Here is a 20,387-nt window from a genome sequence, read left to right as displayed (position 1 = left end):
CAAAGGATGGCTCATGAGCTAAGGCTGAAAGAGATAGATTTTCAGATCCTAAGAGTCGGGGCTCACACTGTTCCTAATGGTGGCAGCAAAGACCAAGAAATCACCAGGGAACCCAAACCCTACCTCCCAAAGGACATAGTGGCTAGCTATGGGGTGGGCGACGATATTGCCAAGTGGCTAGCGGCCTATGAGGTCTCGTTAAGGGCCCATGGGGTTCCAGAGAAGTACTGGGGAGGGGGATTGTACAGGTACATGCCTCCAGCTGGTAGGGATGCTTTATTGGCCCTAGAGGAGGATGAGCAGACCCACTACCCCACCATGAAAGTGGCGCTCATACGAAAGTTTGGACTAACACCCGAGAAATACAGACAGAAGTTCCGGGGTAGCCACAAACTGGGCACACAGAATTGGGTGGACTTTCTGGATTATGCAAAGAAGGCACTAGAGGGTTGGATTCAGGGCAGTGAAGTGAGGAACTACGAGGGGTTGTTTGATTTAGTACTGAAGGAACACCTGCTCGAAAAATGTTTCCCTGAACTGCGTCAACACCTGGTGGATAGCAAGCTGACCAATCCCCGGAAGCTTGCTGAGGAGGCGGACATTTGGGCTAGTACCTGGGTGTCCACAAGGGGGACTGGAGGGGATACTCAAAAGGCCGGACAGGGCGCCCCCCAGAAGAAAGAGGGAGGGGAAAAGAAAAAGGAGTTCTCCAAAGGCCCCCAAAATAATTTCCAAGGTAAGGGAACAGGATTCACCCCTAGGGCTAACCCACCCAGAAACCCTAATCCTGGCCAGAGTCAGCAGCCAAGGGTTGTCCATTGCTTCGAGTGCGGTGGCGTTGGACACTATAAGGGAGATGCGAAGTGCCCAAAACGACCACCCCCTCCCATTGGAGGAAAGACCCCCGGAGTAGCTAGTGCAGTGCTCGGGGAGGAGATGCCCTTAACTAAGGGAAGGGAGTGGGCGGGTGTCACTTTAGTGTCCCTGGGAGAACGGGAGATGGTTCCTAAGATCCAGGTGCCCGCAAATACCGTAAAGTATGGGCAGTGGGTCACCATCAACGGCCAAAGAGGGGAGGCTCTGAGAGACACAGGAGCCAGTATGACTATGGTGCGTAGCCAACTGGTGTCTCCAGAGCAGGTAATTCCCGATGTACTCCACCCAGCCGCGATGGCTGACGGCAGAACAGGCCACTATCCGGTGGCCGAGGTTCCCTTTGAATGGGAAGGGGTTGCAGGTTCACTTCGAGTTGCCGTAAGCCCTGCCGTGCCAGTCGATTGTCTGCTAGGGAATGACATGGAGCACAATGCTTGGAAAGAGATGGAATACCGGACTCACACTGAGATGCTGGGTACACCTGACTGGGCCTGTGTGAGCACAAGGTCCGCGACTACCCGGAGAGGGAGTTCGTTCAGGCTGGAGCCTGGAACAAAGGCCCAGCCAGCTGCCAGTCAAGGGAAGAACCGAGGACAGGAGGAGCCTGCCTCGGCGTCCGCACCCCGTAGGACGGATAGGCCACCGGAGGTGGTGGACCAGGAGTCTGCGGTGGGGGATGTCACCGAACTGGAGGACCTACCCATCCCGGCCGAGTGGCACGTGGAGGGAGGCCCGTCCAGGGAGGAATTCTGCCAGGGCCAGAAGGAGTGCCCTACCCTTGAGGGACTGAGGCGACAGGCTGAAGCCCAGGCAGCAGGGAACGTTGAAGGGAACTACAGTGTTTACTGGGAGGATGGCCTCCTCTACAGTGAACCCAAGGCACCCCTACATGGATCGTCACGAGCCTTGGTAGTCCCTCAACGTTATCGAGCCTTCCTTCTGGAGTTGGCTCACGAGATCCCCTTGGCAGGACACCTGGGGCAAGACAAGACCTTCGCCCGTCTTGTCCCACACTTTTATTGGCCTCAAATGAAAGTGTCGTCCGATACCTACTGCCGGACATGTGTGTCTTGCCAAGCCAGTGGGAAAACAGGGGTGAAGCTGAAAGCTCCCCTGGAACCACTTCCTGTCGTTAGCACCCCCTTTGAAAGGGTGGGCATCGACATTGTGGGTCCGTTAGATCCGCCAACGTCAGCTGGTCACAGGTTTATCCTGGTTTTGGTGGATCATGCCACACGGTACCCAGAGGCAATACCTCTGAGGACCATTACAGCACCTGTTGTGCCTAGGGCCCAGATGGGAATCTTTACCCGAGTGGGTTTTCCCAAGGAAGTTGTGTCCGACAGGGGGACCAACTTCATGTCAGCGTACATGCGGGCCATGTGGAAGGAGTGTGGAGTGACCTACCGGTTCACAACTCCTTACCACCCCCAGACCAATGGTCTGGTGGAGAGGTTTAACAAAACCTTGAAAGGCATGATCAGAAGTCTGCCTGAAAGCCTGCGGAGGAAATGGGACGTCCTCCTACCCTGTTTATTGTTTTCTTACAGGGAAGTGCCACAGAAGGGAGTGGGCTTCAGCCCCTTCGAGCTTCTGTATGGGCACCCTGTGCGTGGACCTCTCAACCTGGTGAGAGACGGATGGGAAAGAACTCCCAGAAAGCTTCCCCAGGACGTGGTGAGCTACATGCTGGCCTTCCGGAGCCAAATGGCTAAGTTGTGGAAGCAAGCTTCTGACAACTTGGAGGCCAGCCAAGCAGTAATGAAGGCGTGGTATGACCACAACGCTCACCCAGTGGAGTTGGAGCCTGGCCAGAAGGTGTGGGTGATCGAACCAGGAGAGCTTAGCGCCCTCCAGGATCGCTGGTCAGGACCCTTTGAGGTATTGGAGAAGAAGGGTAAGGCTACCTATTTGGTGGACCTTAAAACCCCTCGTCAGCCCCTACGGGTGCTGCACGCCAACCGCCTCAAACCCCACCACGAGAGGCCCGAAGTCATCTTGATGATGGTGACTGACGGAGGAGAGGACGTGGAAAGCGAGCCTCTCCCCGATTTGTTTGCGTCTCAAGAGAAGGATGGGTCGGTGGAGGGAGTGATCCTCTCCCCATCTCTAACTCCTGAACAGCAGGAGGACTGCCGCCAGATCCTGGGACAGTACTCTTCGTTGTTCTCCCTTGTCCCGGGTAGGACTCACCTGTGCGTCCATGACGTGGACACAGGAGACAGCCCACCTGTGAAGTCCAAGATCTACCGGATGTCAGACAAGGTGAAGGCCAGCATTCATAGTGAAGTCACTAAGATGCTGGAGCTAGGAGTGATCGAACCTTCTAGCAGCCCCTGGTCCAGTCCGGTGGTACTAGTACCAAAAGCTGCACCACCGGGTGCCCAACCGGAACTGAGGTTCTGTGTGGACTACCGGGGACTGAATTCAGTAACCAAAACTGATGCTCATCCGATCCCTAGGGCGGATGAATTGATTGACCGAGAGGCGGTTCCGGTTCGATGTCGGCGGCCTCGGCTCAATGACAGTTCTTGTCGACGCCGGTATGCGGTTCCGGTTCGATGTCGGCGGCCTCGGTTCGATGTCGGCTCCGGTTCAATGACGTCGGGCAGCCTTGGCTTGATGTCGACTTCGGGCGGCTCCGGTTCGATGTCGGCGGCCTCAGCTCGATGTCGACCTCTGGTTCGATGACGTCGGGCAGTCTTGGCTCGATGTCGACTTCCGATGGCTCCGGAGTGCGATCTCCACTCCCGACCTCCGGTGCTCCTTTCCTCAGGTTCCGGCGACTCCGGAGTGCGACCTCCACTCCCGACCTCCGGCACGATTCACCTCGGTCTCCGGCGACTCCGGAGGGTGGACTTCACTCCCCCGTCGACGCCGCTCACTCGACCTCGGGTGACTTCCTCCTCGACCTCTGGTACTCTCCACGACCTCCGTCGGCGCCCTCTCTCGACCTCTGGCGGCTCCGGGTACGACGTCTGCTTTCCAGTCAGCACCGCTTCTCCACCTCGGGCTCCAGGTCTCTAGGCTTCTCGACGTCGGACTTCAGGTAGTTACCAGTAACCAGGTCAGGTACTTGCTGTTCTTTACTTTTAAGGCCTGTTCCTGCTGTCCAGGTCCTTAAGATGGTTTTTCTTGCTTTCTCCCTCACAGGGCTCCAGGCTGGGCTCAGTCAGTAGGGACTAGTATCAAGGGTGGGTTTATGGACCCCACTCCAGGCACAAGTTTCCACCCCTGCTGCCTCACTCCTTCCTCCTTCAGGTTTCTGCTGCTCTCTCTTCACCAGTCAGGTGCCAACTGCCAGCTCCAACTGTCAACTCTGACTTAGCTTCCCAACATTCCAAACCGCCTCCAACTGTCACAGGGTTCCAGAATGTTGCAGAAGGTTCTAGTAGGTTCCAGTGGGTTCTGATGATGTCACAGGTGGCCACCATTATGTGCTCCAGGCCCTCAGACAGAAGTTCCAGGGGTAGATAAAATGGCTCCCTGAATCTGCATCAATACTAAAAAGTCTGGTGGTTCCCAAAAAGGAAAAATACTAACAGGGTTTGAGGCAAAAGTGGGACAAAATAAATAATGATGAGGAGAGACCACCCAAAGGGCTGACAGGTCTAACAACATGGAAGTATGATTCCTATTGGTGCAAGGAAAAGCTACTATTACCCCTTAGTTACTGTAAGCTAGAGACCTTTTTTATACAAACACAATGACTAAAAAATGGATAAAAAGTGGAAAGAAAAAAAGAATTGCCAAAGTAAAGTACTCGCCCACCAGCCTAGCAGTAAAGTGCACTTTTTAATGCAAATTTGCCCATGTGATTTGGAAAAATGTCATCAGTCACAGTGCAAGATGGTTAGTTGCCTTCATGGGCTGACGCTACCCCATGCTATTTGTTGTGGTGAGTGGTAGCAGAATGTGGATGATAGCTGAACAGACCCATGGATGAAGAGGGTTGAGTAAAATCCCCTCTACATATGTATTTTTTATTTATCGATGTATTTTAATTTCACAAGGCTGATGAGTCATCTGAAGCTGTCTCCTACCAAACCTTAACATGAAAAGGGGGTTGGCTGGGCTTCATTTTCCTGCAGGAGCTGAAGAAGGACAGATCTGTGATTTTTTTTGTTGCATTTATTGTTTTCTATTGTCTAGAGTTAAAACAAGAGAGGACTATGGGCGTATGTGTGTGTACGTGGGATAGAGGGGAGGGGACGAAAATGAATAGAATCTGGCATGGCTGCATAAAAGATGTTAAAGGGGTTCAGTAAGTTGTAAGATAAGGATCCTCTGCGCTATATTATCATTGTACAATACTTTAAGATGGGGAATGGATGAATTGGGTATAATTCCAAGCCATGTCCAGCAAGCAGAGAGACTTGCAGAATCCGTCCCTTGTACTTAGTGAGTTCTTTTCTTAGGCTGTCCTTTCACTGTGGGCAACACACCCTGTTAAATCACCAACCTGGAAAAAAATGTGGGTTGTGAGCTGAGATTCCTTCTGTGCCAGAAGACACCACAAGTCAGTCTGTCTTGATTATTTGAGGCCTGCAACATATTTCCATGTGTTACGTAGGATAACTAGAACCAGTACCCTAGAAGTTCCTAGATGGTCGGTGGCTTCAAGCAGAGGGTGGCAGATGGTAAGTATTCTATAGGGTGGTGGCAGTAATGCATGATTTGTAATACTGTTCAAAGAATGTGATATCATCTTTAGGGATAACTGAGCTAAGATAATGAGATGTGCATAATGTTACAAAGATTCTACCCTAGAATATTTCTCTACTCACCTTCTGATACCAACTAACTATGATTAAAGAAGACCAGGTGGGAGGGAGACACGATTACACATCTGCCGTAATGCTTGGCTGCGCCACGCCTGGGCTGGTGGATTCATGACTCATAAAGAGGGATAATTGAGATGATTGACATCCCCCTTTCAGATGCTAAAAATGTTTGTCATTAACTGGTTTCCATAGTGCTTAAAAACCATGAACTAACACAGGTTCCGCCCATCACTGCCTCTACTCTGCTTGGCACACCCGCTGCAGACCTAGTATGACACAGTGCTTGTCCGGTGTACAGCAATGACCCAAATAAACATACTAAACTACCAACACCCAATACCCCGCAGTGCTGAGATCTCTTAATGCTGGCCTACAACACCATGCAGGCCTAACATAACCCACAGTGATGACCAATGTGGACTGTTTTTAGTTTGTCAAACTCGTTCTGAGGATTCTTTCACATTATCTGATCTGGCTAGTCCATATAAATAGAACAGGATGCATGAATATGGCAATTGCATATAAGAGGAAATGATGATGAGCCCTTTAAATGAGGATCTCTTCAAAACTATGGTGCTAAAGGAGGGATAGTGGCCAGGACTGTACCAATACTGTTTGGTGTTATCTGGTTTAAAAGAAAAAAATGGTAAAGCAGTAGTCTATGAGTGTGCATGTTGAAGCTGCTGTACCAGAGTGTTCCCCTGCAATCTCCTTTCATGTAGTAAAGATAGGTAGAAGGACCATGACCACTTACATTACAGACTCCCAATGTATGTATGTCAACATATTAGGACAACCTAAGAGTTAATATTAGGGAGATACATTTCAATTTTATTTTCTGTTAGCTTTCTTGAGAATGAAGGAAAAAGGATGAGAAAGTTAAAATATAATTTAGAGCTAAAAGTCTCCCCTGTTTCACAAGTTTTTGCATGCATGCCATTATGAACTAAGTGCTATTCTTCGTGAGCTCATCCTGATCTTTCCGTGGCATGTGTTCTCTGTGAGGAACAAGGTACAGAACAAAGATCTGAAATTCCAGAGGGAAAGTCTGATAGGGCTGAACCAGGATCCCACATCTCTGGTACATTGGTGGCCCAACATTACTCAGTGCTAGCCCAAATCACAGCAATGGCTCAAGATCAGACAAGGAAGGTTTAAAAATCGCAGTGTTGAGCGGTGTGAAAAGCTTTCTGGCCAAAGACCTCACAGAATATGTCAAGATCACTTTAAGTGCAATGGGCTGCATACATATTTTAAAGGGTCATAACAGCAAAATGGCTATTACTTACTAAGCATGTGTTATGTCACGTGTGGAGAGGGAATCTGCACATATAGGAAATTTGAGATTGCTAACAAGGACAATGCAAGTACAAAATGAATACACATCAGATGGTGCCATTGTATCATGTACCATCCCTAGCCCCACCCACTGCCACACCTCTAACTCAATTCGATGAGTACCTGCACTTATTTTTTTCCACTTAAAGTACTGGTTGTAAGCACTCCTCACCTCATTTGATTATGGACCGCAATTCCGAGCCCAAGGTGACCAAGTGCCTGGGCAGCAGCTTGACGCACTGCTGCGCTCCAGTCGTTCCAGAGAAGGTGAACAAGCTTGTTTTTCACATCCTGCGAAAGGAGTTAAAACACGCAATTACACGTGGCAGTCATCACGGACAGTCACACCTTCAAAGAGTGCTACAATACATTGTTTCTGCACATCCTTTACATTTCATAAACTAAACCTGAAACACCATGAGTGCACTTTCAACTCTTTTTTTATAAAAAACACGAAAATAATCAAATCAAAAGTCAATGATACGGATCCACAAATGAAAGTTAGGTTGCTGCCATTTTCAAGGGATTGAGTGGCCATATGTGTAAATGTCTCTAAGTTTTCACAGCCTTTTACAAACTCTTAGTGAGCCGTGTCGAGAAATGCCCAAAAGCTGACATTTGCATCCGAGTACTTTAGAGGCTTTTGTGGCAGGGATTGCCCCTGAAGACTGCAAGCCTCAATGATCAAGGGTTGCTTTACCATTACACACCCATGGAAACAGCCAACAAGAGGTTGGGTCGAATGAAGCCATGCAACACATAATCAGGTCAGGCTGGGAAAGAAATGAGGCCCATGCACCAAAATAAATATGTCCCCCATTAGTGAATTAGATATCTAAAAAGTGGCCCATGTTTTCAAATTGGGGCTGTTTTGAACTTGCAAAGACGTGAGTTATAAGCGTTTAGCAAATTAGGGAAAACGTCATGAACTTGCTTCAGGCAATGCTTTTATTAATATCAGGGAAATCACCAGTAAAAACCAGGGGGTCAGCAGACCATAAAAAAGACCCACAAACAGCCAAAAAATAGCCTACACATTGATCTGTCAGGGCAGCCCTTCAGCCCCTGCCTGATTGCTCTATACGTCAGTGCGGCCTTGTCCATAATCTTGACCCTGTATGATGTAGGGGATTGCCATATGGCATATGCTTTCTCAGTAAAACTGTGCGTTTTTTGGACAACATAAATGTCACAGCTGTGCAAGACTGAGTCTATGCACACCATAAGGATACGTTGGCCTTAGTCCTGCTAGCTCACAGTGCCCCTTCTGTGCCCCTAACCTTGCAAGGTAACAGGTGGAATGTGCAATCTCAGAACATGCCAACCCTGACTCCCCAAGGAAACCATGGAAACATTTCGAGAAACTTTTCATTTGGTAACTCATGCATACCATAAGAGATATAAAAGAAAGACACAACGTGACATTTCAATATTTATTGAAGCATTAGGACTCTTGTATAAAATACATGTGCTGCAATAATCAGTAGAAGGAAACAGAATAGTGTGAACGGGAATTACGAGAATGGTGAAGAAGAAAAACAATTCAACCATTGTGCTGTTACAGAGAATATATGCTTGCATATAAGTACTGTAATACTTCGCACTCCTATCTAGCGCTACCTATCCTAGTGTCCCTAGGGTCGGAGAATCTGCCAAAATCCCTGTAGGGGGATCTAACTCTCCCGTTAACTGTGGGTAAGTGTCATCAGGGAGCCCATCTTGGTATTTATTTATATATTTTAGAGGTTTAGCTGGACCCAGAGGTATCAGAGCGCTTTTCATGGGTAAGAAAGAGGTCACAGTATAGAACAATCAATCAACAGCATGTTAAAAAACTAAAAAACAGCTTAAGTTAACATACATCACAAAACACATATAGAGAGAGCGGGGGCAATATACATCAGTAAGACAGGAAGTGGGAGATCAGATTTTGTATGGTGGTATGAGAAGGGGAAAGGCATGTGGGCAGCAGGGGGCAGGAGGTTAGACGAGCGACAGGGAGGAGGGAGGCAAAGGGGGAATCTTTGGTAGGAAGGGAAGGTAGTGTAAAAGTACTATGAGTGGATGAGAGAAGTGGGTAAGAGGGAAATCAGTGGCAGTAGAATGTGGTGGAAAGGGGAGGGGGGGAGGAGGGAGAACGGTGGCAATGAAGGGGGGACCAGAAAGACTGAAAGGGGAAAGGGCGAGTTCAGGGCGCTGGATCAGGGTGCTGGTGAGACATCCCAAAATTTATTGAGAAGGTGCATTTTGAGTTCTTTTTTTAAGCTGGAGTAGGGGGGTTACATCGTAGGTCTTTTGGGAGGGCATTCCAGATGATTGGGGCATTGCCGGAAAAGGAGCGGGACTTAGTGGATTTATTTTTTTGTAGGGGTGGGACTAGGAGGAGAGTGTTGGTGCTTCTTAAGGGTCGTGTGCTGCCCTCTTTGCAGATTTTGTTGGCGAGGTATGTCGGTGTATTTTGGTGGAGAACTTTGTATGTAATGCTAGCGGTTTTGTAGGCGTACCTGCCTTCGATGGGGAGCCTTTTAGGGGTTTTGAGGGCAAGGGAGATGTGGTCCAAGCATTTGCAGTCTGTGATGAGCCTTGCTGCAAGGTTGAGCACAGATTTGAGCGGAGCAAGGTGTATCTTGGGGATTCCGATAAGGATGGTGTTGCGGTAATCAATGCACGAAAGGACAATAGATTGGACAACTAGTTTAAAGTCTTCAGTTGGGATAAAGGGCTTCATTTTCTTTAGATGAAGGAGAGTGAAGAGGGCTCCTCTAGCCGAGTATTTGATGTGCACATTGAGGGTTAGGCTATTATCGAGGGAGATACCCAGGGATTTTACTGAGTTGGACAAGGATAGGGAGCAGTTGAGGGCAATGAGATCAGAGATCTAGGTTTGAATGGGGAGGTGGTTGTTTTTAGGGGAGAAGAGAATGATTTCAGTTTTTTTGTGGTTAGGTTTGAGATGATTTAATTGGAATCAGGATTGAATCTTGGTGAGGGTGTTGTTAAGGTGTAGGAAGTCAGCGTGGGTTTTGATCTTATGGTAGAGTTGGGTATCATCGGCATAGAGGTGGTAGTTGATCCCAGCTTGTTTAAGAATGAGTGTAAGGGTTCCTAGTTGGCTCCGTACCCGGAAACATTAAGTAATCACGGATAACGCTACATCCTGAGTGGCAGCCCGTTTGTGTCCTAGGTTCATTGCAGTGCACCCTCCCCACCCCCAGCCCCTAGACCATACCTTAGATGATAGGGGTTTCTACTGCTATAATGTGCCCAAATGCTATCCTGGCGAGCCGTTGCTGGGCCCTGATCACGACAAGCATGTGAAGGCCTGGCGATGTTATGTATTTCCTATTCGTTGTAATGTGATGGCAGTTTTTTCTATTTATTTATTGTTAACTTTGTAGTTTGATTAATATATGTCTTATTGGCCCACCCTTCTTTTTCCGCACAATCTCCCAAAATATGGTCAGCTGCAATACAAGCCCCTATTTTACGAGTGGACTGTTGATCCAAACCACCTGTTGTAGATGTCTGACTGAACAAAACGTATTTGCATTATGATGGGCATAACTATTTGTTAATCGGGAATTGTGAAAGAACACAAATGTTAGGAGGAAGTAGCATTCAGTGTTTTACAACTATGGGTCAGCTACAAGGATGACTGAAAGCAATTGTGTACCGTAATTGAATTTATGTAACCTGTTACCAATAAAACAAATGCTTACATAATGTAGTTTTGTATGAGCAAACGTGCTACCTATGAAAAATCTACTTTGTTATTAAACTCAAGAAAACCAATAAAGATATTTTAACAAAAAAAAAAGGAATGAGGGTGAGGGTTTCCATGAAAAGGTTAAAGAGAGAGGGACAGAGAATAGATCCTTGGGGAACTACAAGGGAGACTGGAGTGGGGTTTGATAAGCAGTTGTGAATTTTAATTTGCTGTGATCGGTGTTGGAGGTAGAAGACGAACCATTTATGTGTCGTACCATTGAGGCCGAAACGATCTCGGAGAACATTAAGCAGAGCCGCGTGGTTGACAGTATCGAACGCAGTGGAGAAATCAAGGAGGATCAGTAGGCAGGTCTCGCCATTGTCGAGGGAGTGGTGTATGTCGTCGACAATGTTAAGCATGGCAGTTTCGGTGCTGCAACCTTTCCTAAAGCCTGATTGTAGGGGGTCCAGTAAGTTGAAATTTTCAATATGTTTATCTCATTGGAGTAGGACATATTTTTCTAGGGCTTTGAAAAGAAGGGGGAACTTAAAGATGGGGTGGAGATTGTTAAGGTCATTGGGGTCGGCCGTAGGGCTTTTAAGAATGGGGGTGATTTTTCCAAGTTGAAGGAAGGTGGGGACACAACCCGAGGCAAGGGAGGTATTGATGATAGAGGTCCAAGATGGGGTAATGATGTGTTTTAGGTCTTGGACAAGGTTGGAGGGGAGGGGGTCTTTAGTGTGGGAGGACGGTTTTAGTTTAGTAATGATGTTAAAAACATCACGTTCAGTTACAGGGTGGAAATTATACCAGGAGGCATTGTTTTTTAGTTGTGAGTTAGGGTGATTGCTTTCAGGAGGAATGGATATGTGTAAGTGTAGGGAGTGATTATGGGGGGTATTGTAGAGGGTGTGCGCAAGGAAAGTTGAGGGTGGGGAAAAGTAGTATGCTGGTTAGAAGTGTGATCAGGGGGTGTGGAGAATGCAGAGAGAGTCAGGAGTGATTTGGGGGGTGTTAGGGATCAGAGTTTAGAGGAAGTATTGCTCTATCTTCGCAATTTTATCCGAGAAGAAGTGAGCAATTTCTTTACATCTGGACGTCGAAGCCAACGGTATTGGAGGTGCGCAGGAAGTTTGGTTACGAACAATGTTGAACAGTTCTCTGGGTCTGTTTTTGGCCCGATCGAGTTGAGTTCGGAAGAAGGATGCCTTTTCGTTAAAAATTTGTTTCTTGTAGGATGATCTAGCTAATCTGAGGAGAGCCAGATGTGAGGGAGAGGGATGCTGTCTCCATGTTCTTTCCGTCAGTCTAAGTGTACATTTTGTTTTGTTAAGCTCTGAATTAAACCATGATTTGGAAGGGATATTTCTTAGATTTTTTTAGTTTCAGCGGGGCCAATTGGTCAAGGGTATCTGTGACTGCTTTATTAAAGTGTTCAGTAAGCTCATTTGCGTTTTGTGAGGGAGGGATGAGGAGAAGTTGAGCATGGAGTTTGGACTCAAGTACTGCAGGGGGGATAAGATTAAGATTTCTGGTCAATTTCATAGGTTTCATGATTTTAGTGGGGGGAGGTGCTGTGGCAGCTATGGTGAACAGTAAGAGATGATGGTCAGACCAGTCGGTGGGGACGATATTGGACAACAAAGCCAGGTCCTTATTGGTAATGATAGCGTCCAGGATGGCTCCTTTGGTGTGGGTTGGGGACTGGCATCGTTGTTTGAGGTCATTGATCTCGAGAAGATTGGTGAGGAGGATGATAGTGGGGTCGTCGCTATCGTTCCAATGGAGGTTAAGATCTCCAAGGAAGAGATTTTTAGAGTTGGATATTGAGGATTGTATCAGAAGGTTGGATAAGTCATCAAAGAAGGGAAGAGGATCTCCAGGAGGGTGGTAGATATTATGTAGGCGAATTGGGTGGGAACCTTGTACTTTAAGTTCAGCTTCGAGGTATTCGAAGGTGGAATGTTCGGAATTGTTAACAAGTGAGATCTGAATTTCGTCTTTGAAGATGATGGCTAAATCACCACCTATTCTGTCATGTCTGTCTTTTCTAAAGATAGAATATCCTGGAGGGGAGAGTAGGTCAAGTATGCTCGTAGAATGGTCATTTAGCCAGGTTTCCGTTAGGAATGCAATGTCAATGGATCCGCTAAGGATAGTTTCAGAAATTTCAGTAGCATGTTGGACAGCAGAATGACAATTCACAAGCATGCAGGCGAGAGGTTTGGGATTACATTTGGGGGAGGGCAAGAGTGGATGGTGGTGAGTTGAGGAGAGGGGGTCTGGGTGAGACGGGCGAGAGGGCAATTCTGTTTGTCCCCAATATAATGGGGATGTTGGAGTAGGGGGGGTGGAGGGTTATTGATTGGTGAAAGTTGCATAGGTCAGTAATGTCGGACAGGGAGAGATGGCAGGAGGTGCGGAGAGTTCGATGCATACGGCAGCGGAGAAGAGTCGTTCTCCAAGTTTTGTAGTTCGTGGTGTTTTTTTGGCCAGTCCAAGGGGAGTTAACTCAATAAGGGAGGGTTCTGGTTCTATGGGCACTAAAATCTATTCTAAAACGAGTGAGATCTCTAGAAAATGTGGGGAGGTCGCGTTCTATGTTGTGTAGAGACTGGGTTATAAGAGTGAGGGGGGACATTATAGGAGGGGGAGGGGGATGGGGGTGTTCTGTATTAGCTGCGGAAGGGGGTCTGTTATTTGGAGGGAGTGAGAGGTCAGTGGGGGGTAGGAGGAGAGCTACGTTTGAAGGGCGTGAAAGGATGTGTGAAGTGGGACAGGAGATGCGAGACCTCAGGGGACGAGGGAAGTGATGTTAGATGGGTGTGACTATTAAGGAGAGGGATAGCCTCAGGGTTAAGGGGCAATATGTATTTCTGGGGGTGAGAAAATGGTTTCGGAGAGGGAGATGATGGGGCCGGAGGTGGCATGGAAGGGGATTCCGGGTGGAGAGGATGGGATTCATGTTGGGGGGAAAGGAAAGAAGGCAAGGGGTTAGGAATAGGAGTAATAGGGAAGGGAGTGGATGAGACATTAGAGTGCATGTGGGATTGGGAGCGGGGATTTGTAGGGGTGATATCAGGAAGAGGAAAGGTTGGTAGGGGGAGCGGATAAATGGAGGGCAGCAAAGGAGTGGCGTTGGCTGAAGAGATATCAGGGGAGGGGGAGAGTGGGGTTCCAGATTGGAGGATGGTGTAGTCTGTAGGGGAGGAATGGGGGGGAGGAGGGGTGTAAGATGCAGGGGAGAGACCGGCAGGGCGTTGTGTGGTTGGGAGGAGGGAAGGTTAGGAGCGGATTTGTAAAGTTGGAGGGCCAAGGTGTCGAAGTGGTGTTCAAATGTGGTGAGGTGGAATTCAGCTGCTTGGATGAGGATGTTGCCCATTTTAAAAATGGAGATGTCAATTTCACCATGAAAGGCTGGTGAGGGGGTGGTAGATAATTTAAAGCCATAGGGAATTTTGATTGAGTTGGTGACTGGGAGATGTTGATAGAGACTGGGGCCTCATCTGTCGCAGGAGGTAAACAGAAATCAGCTGGGCTGGAATTCCGGCATGGGTGATCTCACGGTACCAGCAAAATGTTCCTCTAACTAAACAAAGAAGTGATGCCGTTAATATAATAAACATCACTCATGTTGCCATGCCGAAGTCCCAATCAGGCTGCCATTATTGATTCTACCCTGAAAAAGCTGTCGCTAAGCGAACACTAATAAACAACATCATTTTGCGCAGTGAACTTTAGCTTTCGTACAGAATGTTCAAAGCTCCTATAATGTGCCTACAAAGATGGGTAAATGTAAGCAAAGGGATTTCATGGCACATTACCCTTACAAGCACGCATGCAAAAAGTATGTCAAGTGTAAACGCTCAAAATAAGATGCCAAGCTTTTCGAAAGCATGTAAAATGGCGGTGTTTCTGCTTGGGTCTAAATGTGACCACATGATAGGATTGCTTCTGCAAAACAATTTCTAATTACCTCTTTACAGGGGACAAACACGTCCTATTGATTATTTATTTATTATTTCGTCTTGTAAAGCGCTCAGCTACCCCAAAGAGTTTCCTAGCACTGGACCCAGGTAGGATGAGTCAGCCCCCATTTTTAAAACAGGCAGGTCTTCAAATGTTTGCGAAACATAGTGAGGGAGGTACAACGTCGCAAAGATTCCGGAAGATCATTCCACAGCTCCGGGCCTAGGTATGCAAAACACCCACCTCCCATGTGCACCAGATGGATTCTAGGTACTTTACAAAGAAATTGGTTGCATGATTGAAGCGTACGAACAGACTGGTAATGCACCACCAGAGCTTTAGTATATTGTGGGCCTGTCTTAGATCTTGTGCATACACACAAGGCTTTCAACAATATCTTCTTATCACAGTCAACCAGTAGAGCTCATGGAGAAGATTTGGCCCTGAAGTAGACTTCAGGAGGCGATGAAGAAGCCTAGCCGCACCATTCTGTACAACTTGTAGGTGCCAAATGCGTGCCTTATCTGCTCCCAGATATAAGATGTTCCCATAATCGATTCTAGAAAGAATCAAAGCTTGGACCACTGTTCTCTGGACTGGCAGTAGAATCATGCCATTGATCTTTTTGAACCACCTCAGCACTGGGATGCATGTGGAGGCCACCTTAGCTACCTTACAGATAGCCTCTCATCCAACCAGAAGCCATGTTTCTTAACCTTCAAGGACATCCTGGAAGCACTCCAAGAGCTTCCGGCCAGTGATGGGGGGCCCATAACCGAGAGTTTTTACCTATATCCAAGACCTCGGTCATCTCACCAATTAGCTTGAGTGCATTATGTCCCATCCAGGTGGAGATCTTACTCAAGCACAGATTTAAAGCTCCAGTGCCTTGTCCCTGAGTAGATGAAAGAGAGAAAATAATGTGTGTGCCATCTGCATACAAGAACAGGGGTAGTCTGCAACTCTTCACCACGTCTGCTAGGAGGCGGATGTATATTATGAAAAGCATCAGGCTTAGGGCAGAGCCATGGGGGACCCCAGAGGTGAGGGCACGCAGCTCTGATCTAGCGCTGGCTGAGATGAATTGAAATGAACAACCTTCCAGGAACAACATCATCCAGACTAAAGCTGTGCCCTGAAGTCCCAATGTCGTTAGCCTTTTTAGGAGGATGGAATGGGACACAGTGTCGAAAGCCAAGCTGAGATCTAATATAATCATCGTGGCTGTACCGTTCTTATCCAGGAGTCGTCTCAGATGTTCAGCTAGGAGGGCAGATTTGGTATTGTGTTCTGCCCTAAAGCCCGACTGCGATAGGTGCTGAAAGTTTTGAACATCCACAAAGGTGGTAAGCTGTGAGTTTATGTGCCTCTAAAAAATCTTGGAGAAGATGGGCAGCATTAAAATTGGTCTAAAATTAGACCAATTGGTGGGGTCAAGGTTGGGCTTTTTTAGAAATGGTAAGACCATGGCATGTTTCCAGGCCAGCTGGATGAAACCTTGTCACAGTGAGGAGTTGAGCAGTACAACCACCATTTGAAGTAGATCAGGCTCCAGTAAGTTAAGCTTTGGTGGAGGGAACGTATCGCACGGTAAGCTCGATTTAATTGAACGATGTAGGGTCAGAAACTGAGTAATGTCCAACTGGGACAGTGACTACATTTTAGGAGTGGCAGAAAGCATATATAATGAGTCATCTTTCCATCTTGGGACATGATCCAAGGTGTTGGTACTGGGGTAGGTGTTATGAACCTGCTCATCAGCCGTATAAGCCTTCGTAAGGTGGCTTTGAATATCTACATTACCAAGAAGTGTGACAATTCTTTGCATTGGTTTTGAGACAGAGAAGGTGTTGGAGATATTTTACTTGGATCCAAGAGTTCTTTGACCACATTAGAAAGTGTCTTTGGACAGTTTTTGGCACTGGCAATTTTATCAGAATAAAATGCCGCTCTGGCACCCTTGCAGTGTCCGTGATAATGTTTAAGAGATAGTTTATACTCTACTTTATGATCTTCATCATAAGCATTTCTCCACTCTCTTTCTAGCCCCTTACAATGTTTTTTTCTCTAAACGAAGGGCCTCAATGAACCCAATGGCGGGGTGATGCAATCTCCATGAGGACATTGGTGTCACTGGCAGCGTTGACTCCAAGGAGTTTATGATCCGATGATCACCAAAAGTTGTTCTCAGTCCACTGTCTGTGTCAAGTCTGGTACTGTGCGGCGCAACTGTGCATTCAGAGCAGGGGCATCTAACCCCAACCAGTTCCTGGATTTAACCAGGGCAATGATTCAGCACACTCATATTCTCTGTGAGCATTCCAGCCAAGTTACCCGTGGGATCTTCAAGATGAACATTAAAGTTACCTAACAGTGTAAAATTTGCACATTTCAAAATATAAGGGGCAAGTAGGTCAGGAACCACCGAACACCAGATCCCCACATATCCCAGAGGCCAATAAATTAGGGCCCCAGATATTGTGAGTTTGTGGGTAAGGCATAGTGAAAAAAACAAAGCTTCACAATCCGGGATGAATAACTCCAAGATTTTGCACTGATATTTGTTCTTGAAAATAATGGCAATTCCGCCTCTTGCCCTCTCCTGGTGATCCCTTTTAACAATGGCATAATTAGGAGGAAGTGCAGCAATAATGTCTGAAAAAGATGCTTCCTGCAACCATGTTTTGGTAAGAAACAGGGCTTCCGAATCGTTATTCCACAAAAAGTTAAATATATGGTATTGGTGGTTAGAAAGGGATTGGTAGTTTATGTTAAAAAAACTAAATTCACTCCCTGGCAACCCACAGGAAGTGCTAGCTTTACTACCAAGCAAGCAGTGCTTCCTGGGCTCACAAAATGGACACTGTCACAGGGGTCGGCTGAGAAGCTGCAGTTAGAACACCTTAGCGGGCATATCTGCGGGTGGACAGAGGCTATGCAGACTTTAAAACAGGCAGGCCGAGTGCTCGCAGTTGTTCAGAAGTGAACGCCAACCTTTTTTGCTGGTGAAATGCAGGGTTCCTAGACCCTGGGTCTGCTCAGGTGCGGACAGGTGCAGACGGGCTTGCTCATCCACGTCACTGCAGCTCTTTGGAGGGCCAGAGTGCCTGAAAGCTTCTCCACTAACTCGAGCGGGCACAAGGCACAAAGGAAATGGTTGCAAAAGTATGCAGGGAACCTTGGTGTGAAAAGCATCCCCTTTATGCACAGCTGTGCATCTACAATGTTATGTGTATGTGATTATTATCAATACACTTACTTGCCAGTCTGCTTTGTAAAAAGAGAAGGAAGTAAATGTATATTTTAATTGTTATTAAATGCTGACTGTGACAGGGATGTTCTCATTCAGGGGTTCTGACTGACATCACAGACAATAGAGCAAGGCAAAAAACATCCCTGTTATATACTATAACACAGCTACATTTTTATCTTATGTATAGGTCCCCAAATCATCTGCCCTTGCTTTCAAAAGTAGATGATTTATGTGGAGCCAGGGACAACATGGCCTTACTGCCAGAGCCCCCGTCATAGGTTACACCTGGTGTGCTGCCTCCCTCCCTCCCCACCACCCTCTGATCATCCTTCCCCACCAAAAAAGAATACCTGGCCTACTGCCACACTTCCACAACACTGTCATTATTAGGTTCCCTCCTCAGATAAAAAAACCCATAAAAGGTGTCCTGCTACCCACCATCACCACCCTCTGCATTTATCATCCCCTCCCCACTGAAATTTAAAAAAATGGTTTTAGGCCCACCACCTTCTATCCCTTCCTCCCACCCACAAAACTGTCACACTGCTCTCCACTGGAGTTGCGAGCCAGTGACACACTGACTGCTTGGCCTGGATTTCCTTTATGATGTAGCATCAGAGAGAATAGTGGCTTGGGGGGCAGCCGTCAGGAGGGAGGTCTGCCCCCCAGGCAGATTGAAAGGGTGGTGCAGTCCAGAGGAAAGTGGTTTGGGCTACATCGGCGTAGCCCACCAGTTCCCAATCTGTGCGCCGCAGCACTCCGGTGCACCGTAAAAACTAGGCAGGGGTGCCGCAAACGCTGTGGCTTGAGCTTTGTAGACTGGGGAGGGTTGTATTCTGTCGTTCATTAGGAGTGCAAGCTTGCGTTAGTGGTCGGTGCCTGCATTCATGCATTCCGTCTGTCCGCAGCGACTCAACCCCTCCCAAGAGGCGAGTCCCCTCCTCCTCCCTCAGCCATTTCCAACTGCGTCCCTCCTAACCTTTAAAACACAAAACTGACAACGTGCTATGGTGCCCAAAAAGGTCGCAGTTGATTAAAAACATTACATGTTATACATATCGCAATTCTCATGGTCATTCATCATATCCATGGTAACGCAATTCCTGTTTTTGCAATCATCGTTCTTTAGTTCATTCCTGGTCATTATCTGCTCTCAGACAGACATATTTCTGGGGAGGAGCCCAATGTCTGGGCCTCTGTTTCAGCAGTGTTAGGCTTCAACTTGTTACCGACTTGGTGGGTGTCCATCTGGACCTGCCCGGGCCGCAAGTGGCGTCCCGCTTGCCTTCGACCCCTTCTTGGTCCCTCCCTGCTCCTCCGGGTCCCTGCCATGTGGCATCCCAAGGACCCTGTGTGAGCACATGCTCTATCCAGCCTGAGGCTTAGTTCTGACATGTCGCTTCTTTGGTACCCCTGCCGTGAGGCATCCCAAGGGCCCTGCGGGAGTATCACATCTACTCTGTCTGTGGCTGAGTGCCGCTCTTAGCTCCCTCAGTGCCCCTGCCATGAGGCATCCCGAGGACTCTGTTAGCCCTCCATCTACCTCTAGTAATTTATCTCCTTTGCCTATCGTTCTAGGGTTTCTTCCGCCACGTTCCCTATGGTTTCACGATCGGAGGGAGCTCCCCCCTTTTTCTCCGCTACCCCTTCCTTCTATGCGAAGCCCATCTGTTTTAGCACCCCTACGATGTTAAGCGGGAACATATCCATCCCCACCCCTGTCAGGTACACCCTGTCGTCCAAGTGATCACCTGGGGATCTCCGGTTTATGGAGCAGTGTCTTACAAAACCCCAGCCATTGGCCCTACATATCTTAGTCATGGTGATATTCAGTCTGCATCTGGACTTTTCAACCGCATCTAGGTCATTGGCCCCCCTCCCTGGTCTCCGCACTATTATTTACGATAACATTTATTTCGGCTGGCCAAGGTTGTGCGACATCTTTAGCTAGATGCAATTTTTTAAAACAAAAAATAGTTAAAAAAATTCCGTATGCAGACCCCAGTGCTGAAGAGTATTGTTTCCGACTTACTTAAGCAATTAAAGTTTTATATTTAAAAACTGTTATATTTTTATTTTGTTACGTCTATGATTATAAAACCGTTATTGGCTTCATCCTAATTATTTTCAGGGATAAAAATTGAAGTACTCCTGAGGCCGGGCTTACATCCTCCACCCGCCAAAAAAGTTAAATAAATGGGAGCCACAGCCAATGGCCAATATGTCAAGGGGGCCATAGGTCAAAAAAGTTTGGGAACCACTGAGTTAACGTGATCGGAAGCCAGCACTAATAAACTGGTTCGAAGTAGAAACAGTCTTATTTGTAGATAGCTCGAGTGAACGAGAAAGGTTGATAAAATCACATAGGGATATCTCCTAATTTTAATATAGCCTCCAGAGAGCATAGTGTACTATAAAATGCAAGAAGCCTCTCCTTCAGTGTCTAGCTGTTTTTACT

The 20,387-nt window shown here is 47.3% G+C and overlaps 1 protein-coding gene across 3 annotated transcripts in view; it reads right to left on the bottom strand.

The window, feature by feature from the left end:
* Nucleotides 1-20,387, bottom strand: part of HEATR4 (HEAT repeat containing 4) — a 774,416-nt gene that overhangs the window by 160,759 nt on the left and 593,270 nt on the right. For all 3 annotated transcript variants that reach the window (XM_085627058.1, XM_085627059.1, XM_085627057.1), the window contains one exon: nucleotides 7,171-7,289. In XM_085627058.1, the coding sequence (XP_085483184.1) occupies nucleotides 7,171-7,289 (119 nt within the window). The remainder of the gene's footprint in view (nucleotides 1-7,170; nucleotides 7,290-20,387) is intronic.

Source organism: Triturus cristatus, chromosome 9 (assembly GCF_964204655.1).
Source record: "Triturus cristatus chromosome 9, aTriCri1.1, whole genome shotgun sequence".
Taxonomy (NCBI): Eukaryota; Metazoa; Chordata; class Amphibia; order Caudata; family Salamandridae; genus Triturus; species Triturus cristatus.
This window is presented reverse-complemented; position numbering and strand designations above follow the sequence as displayed.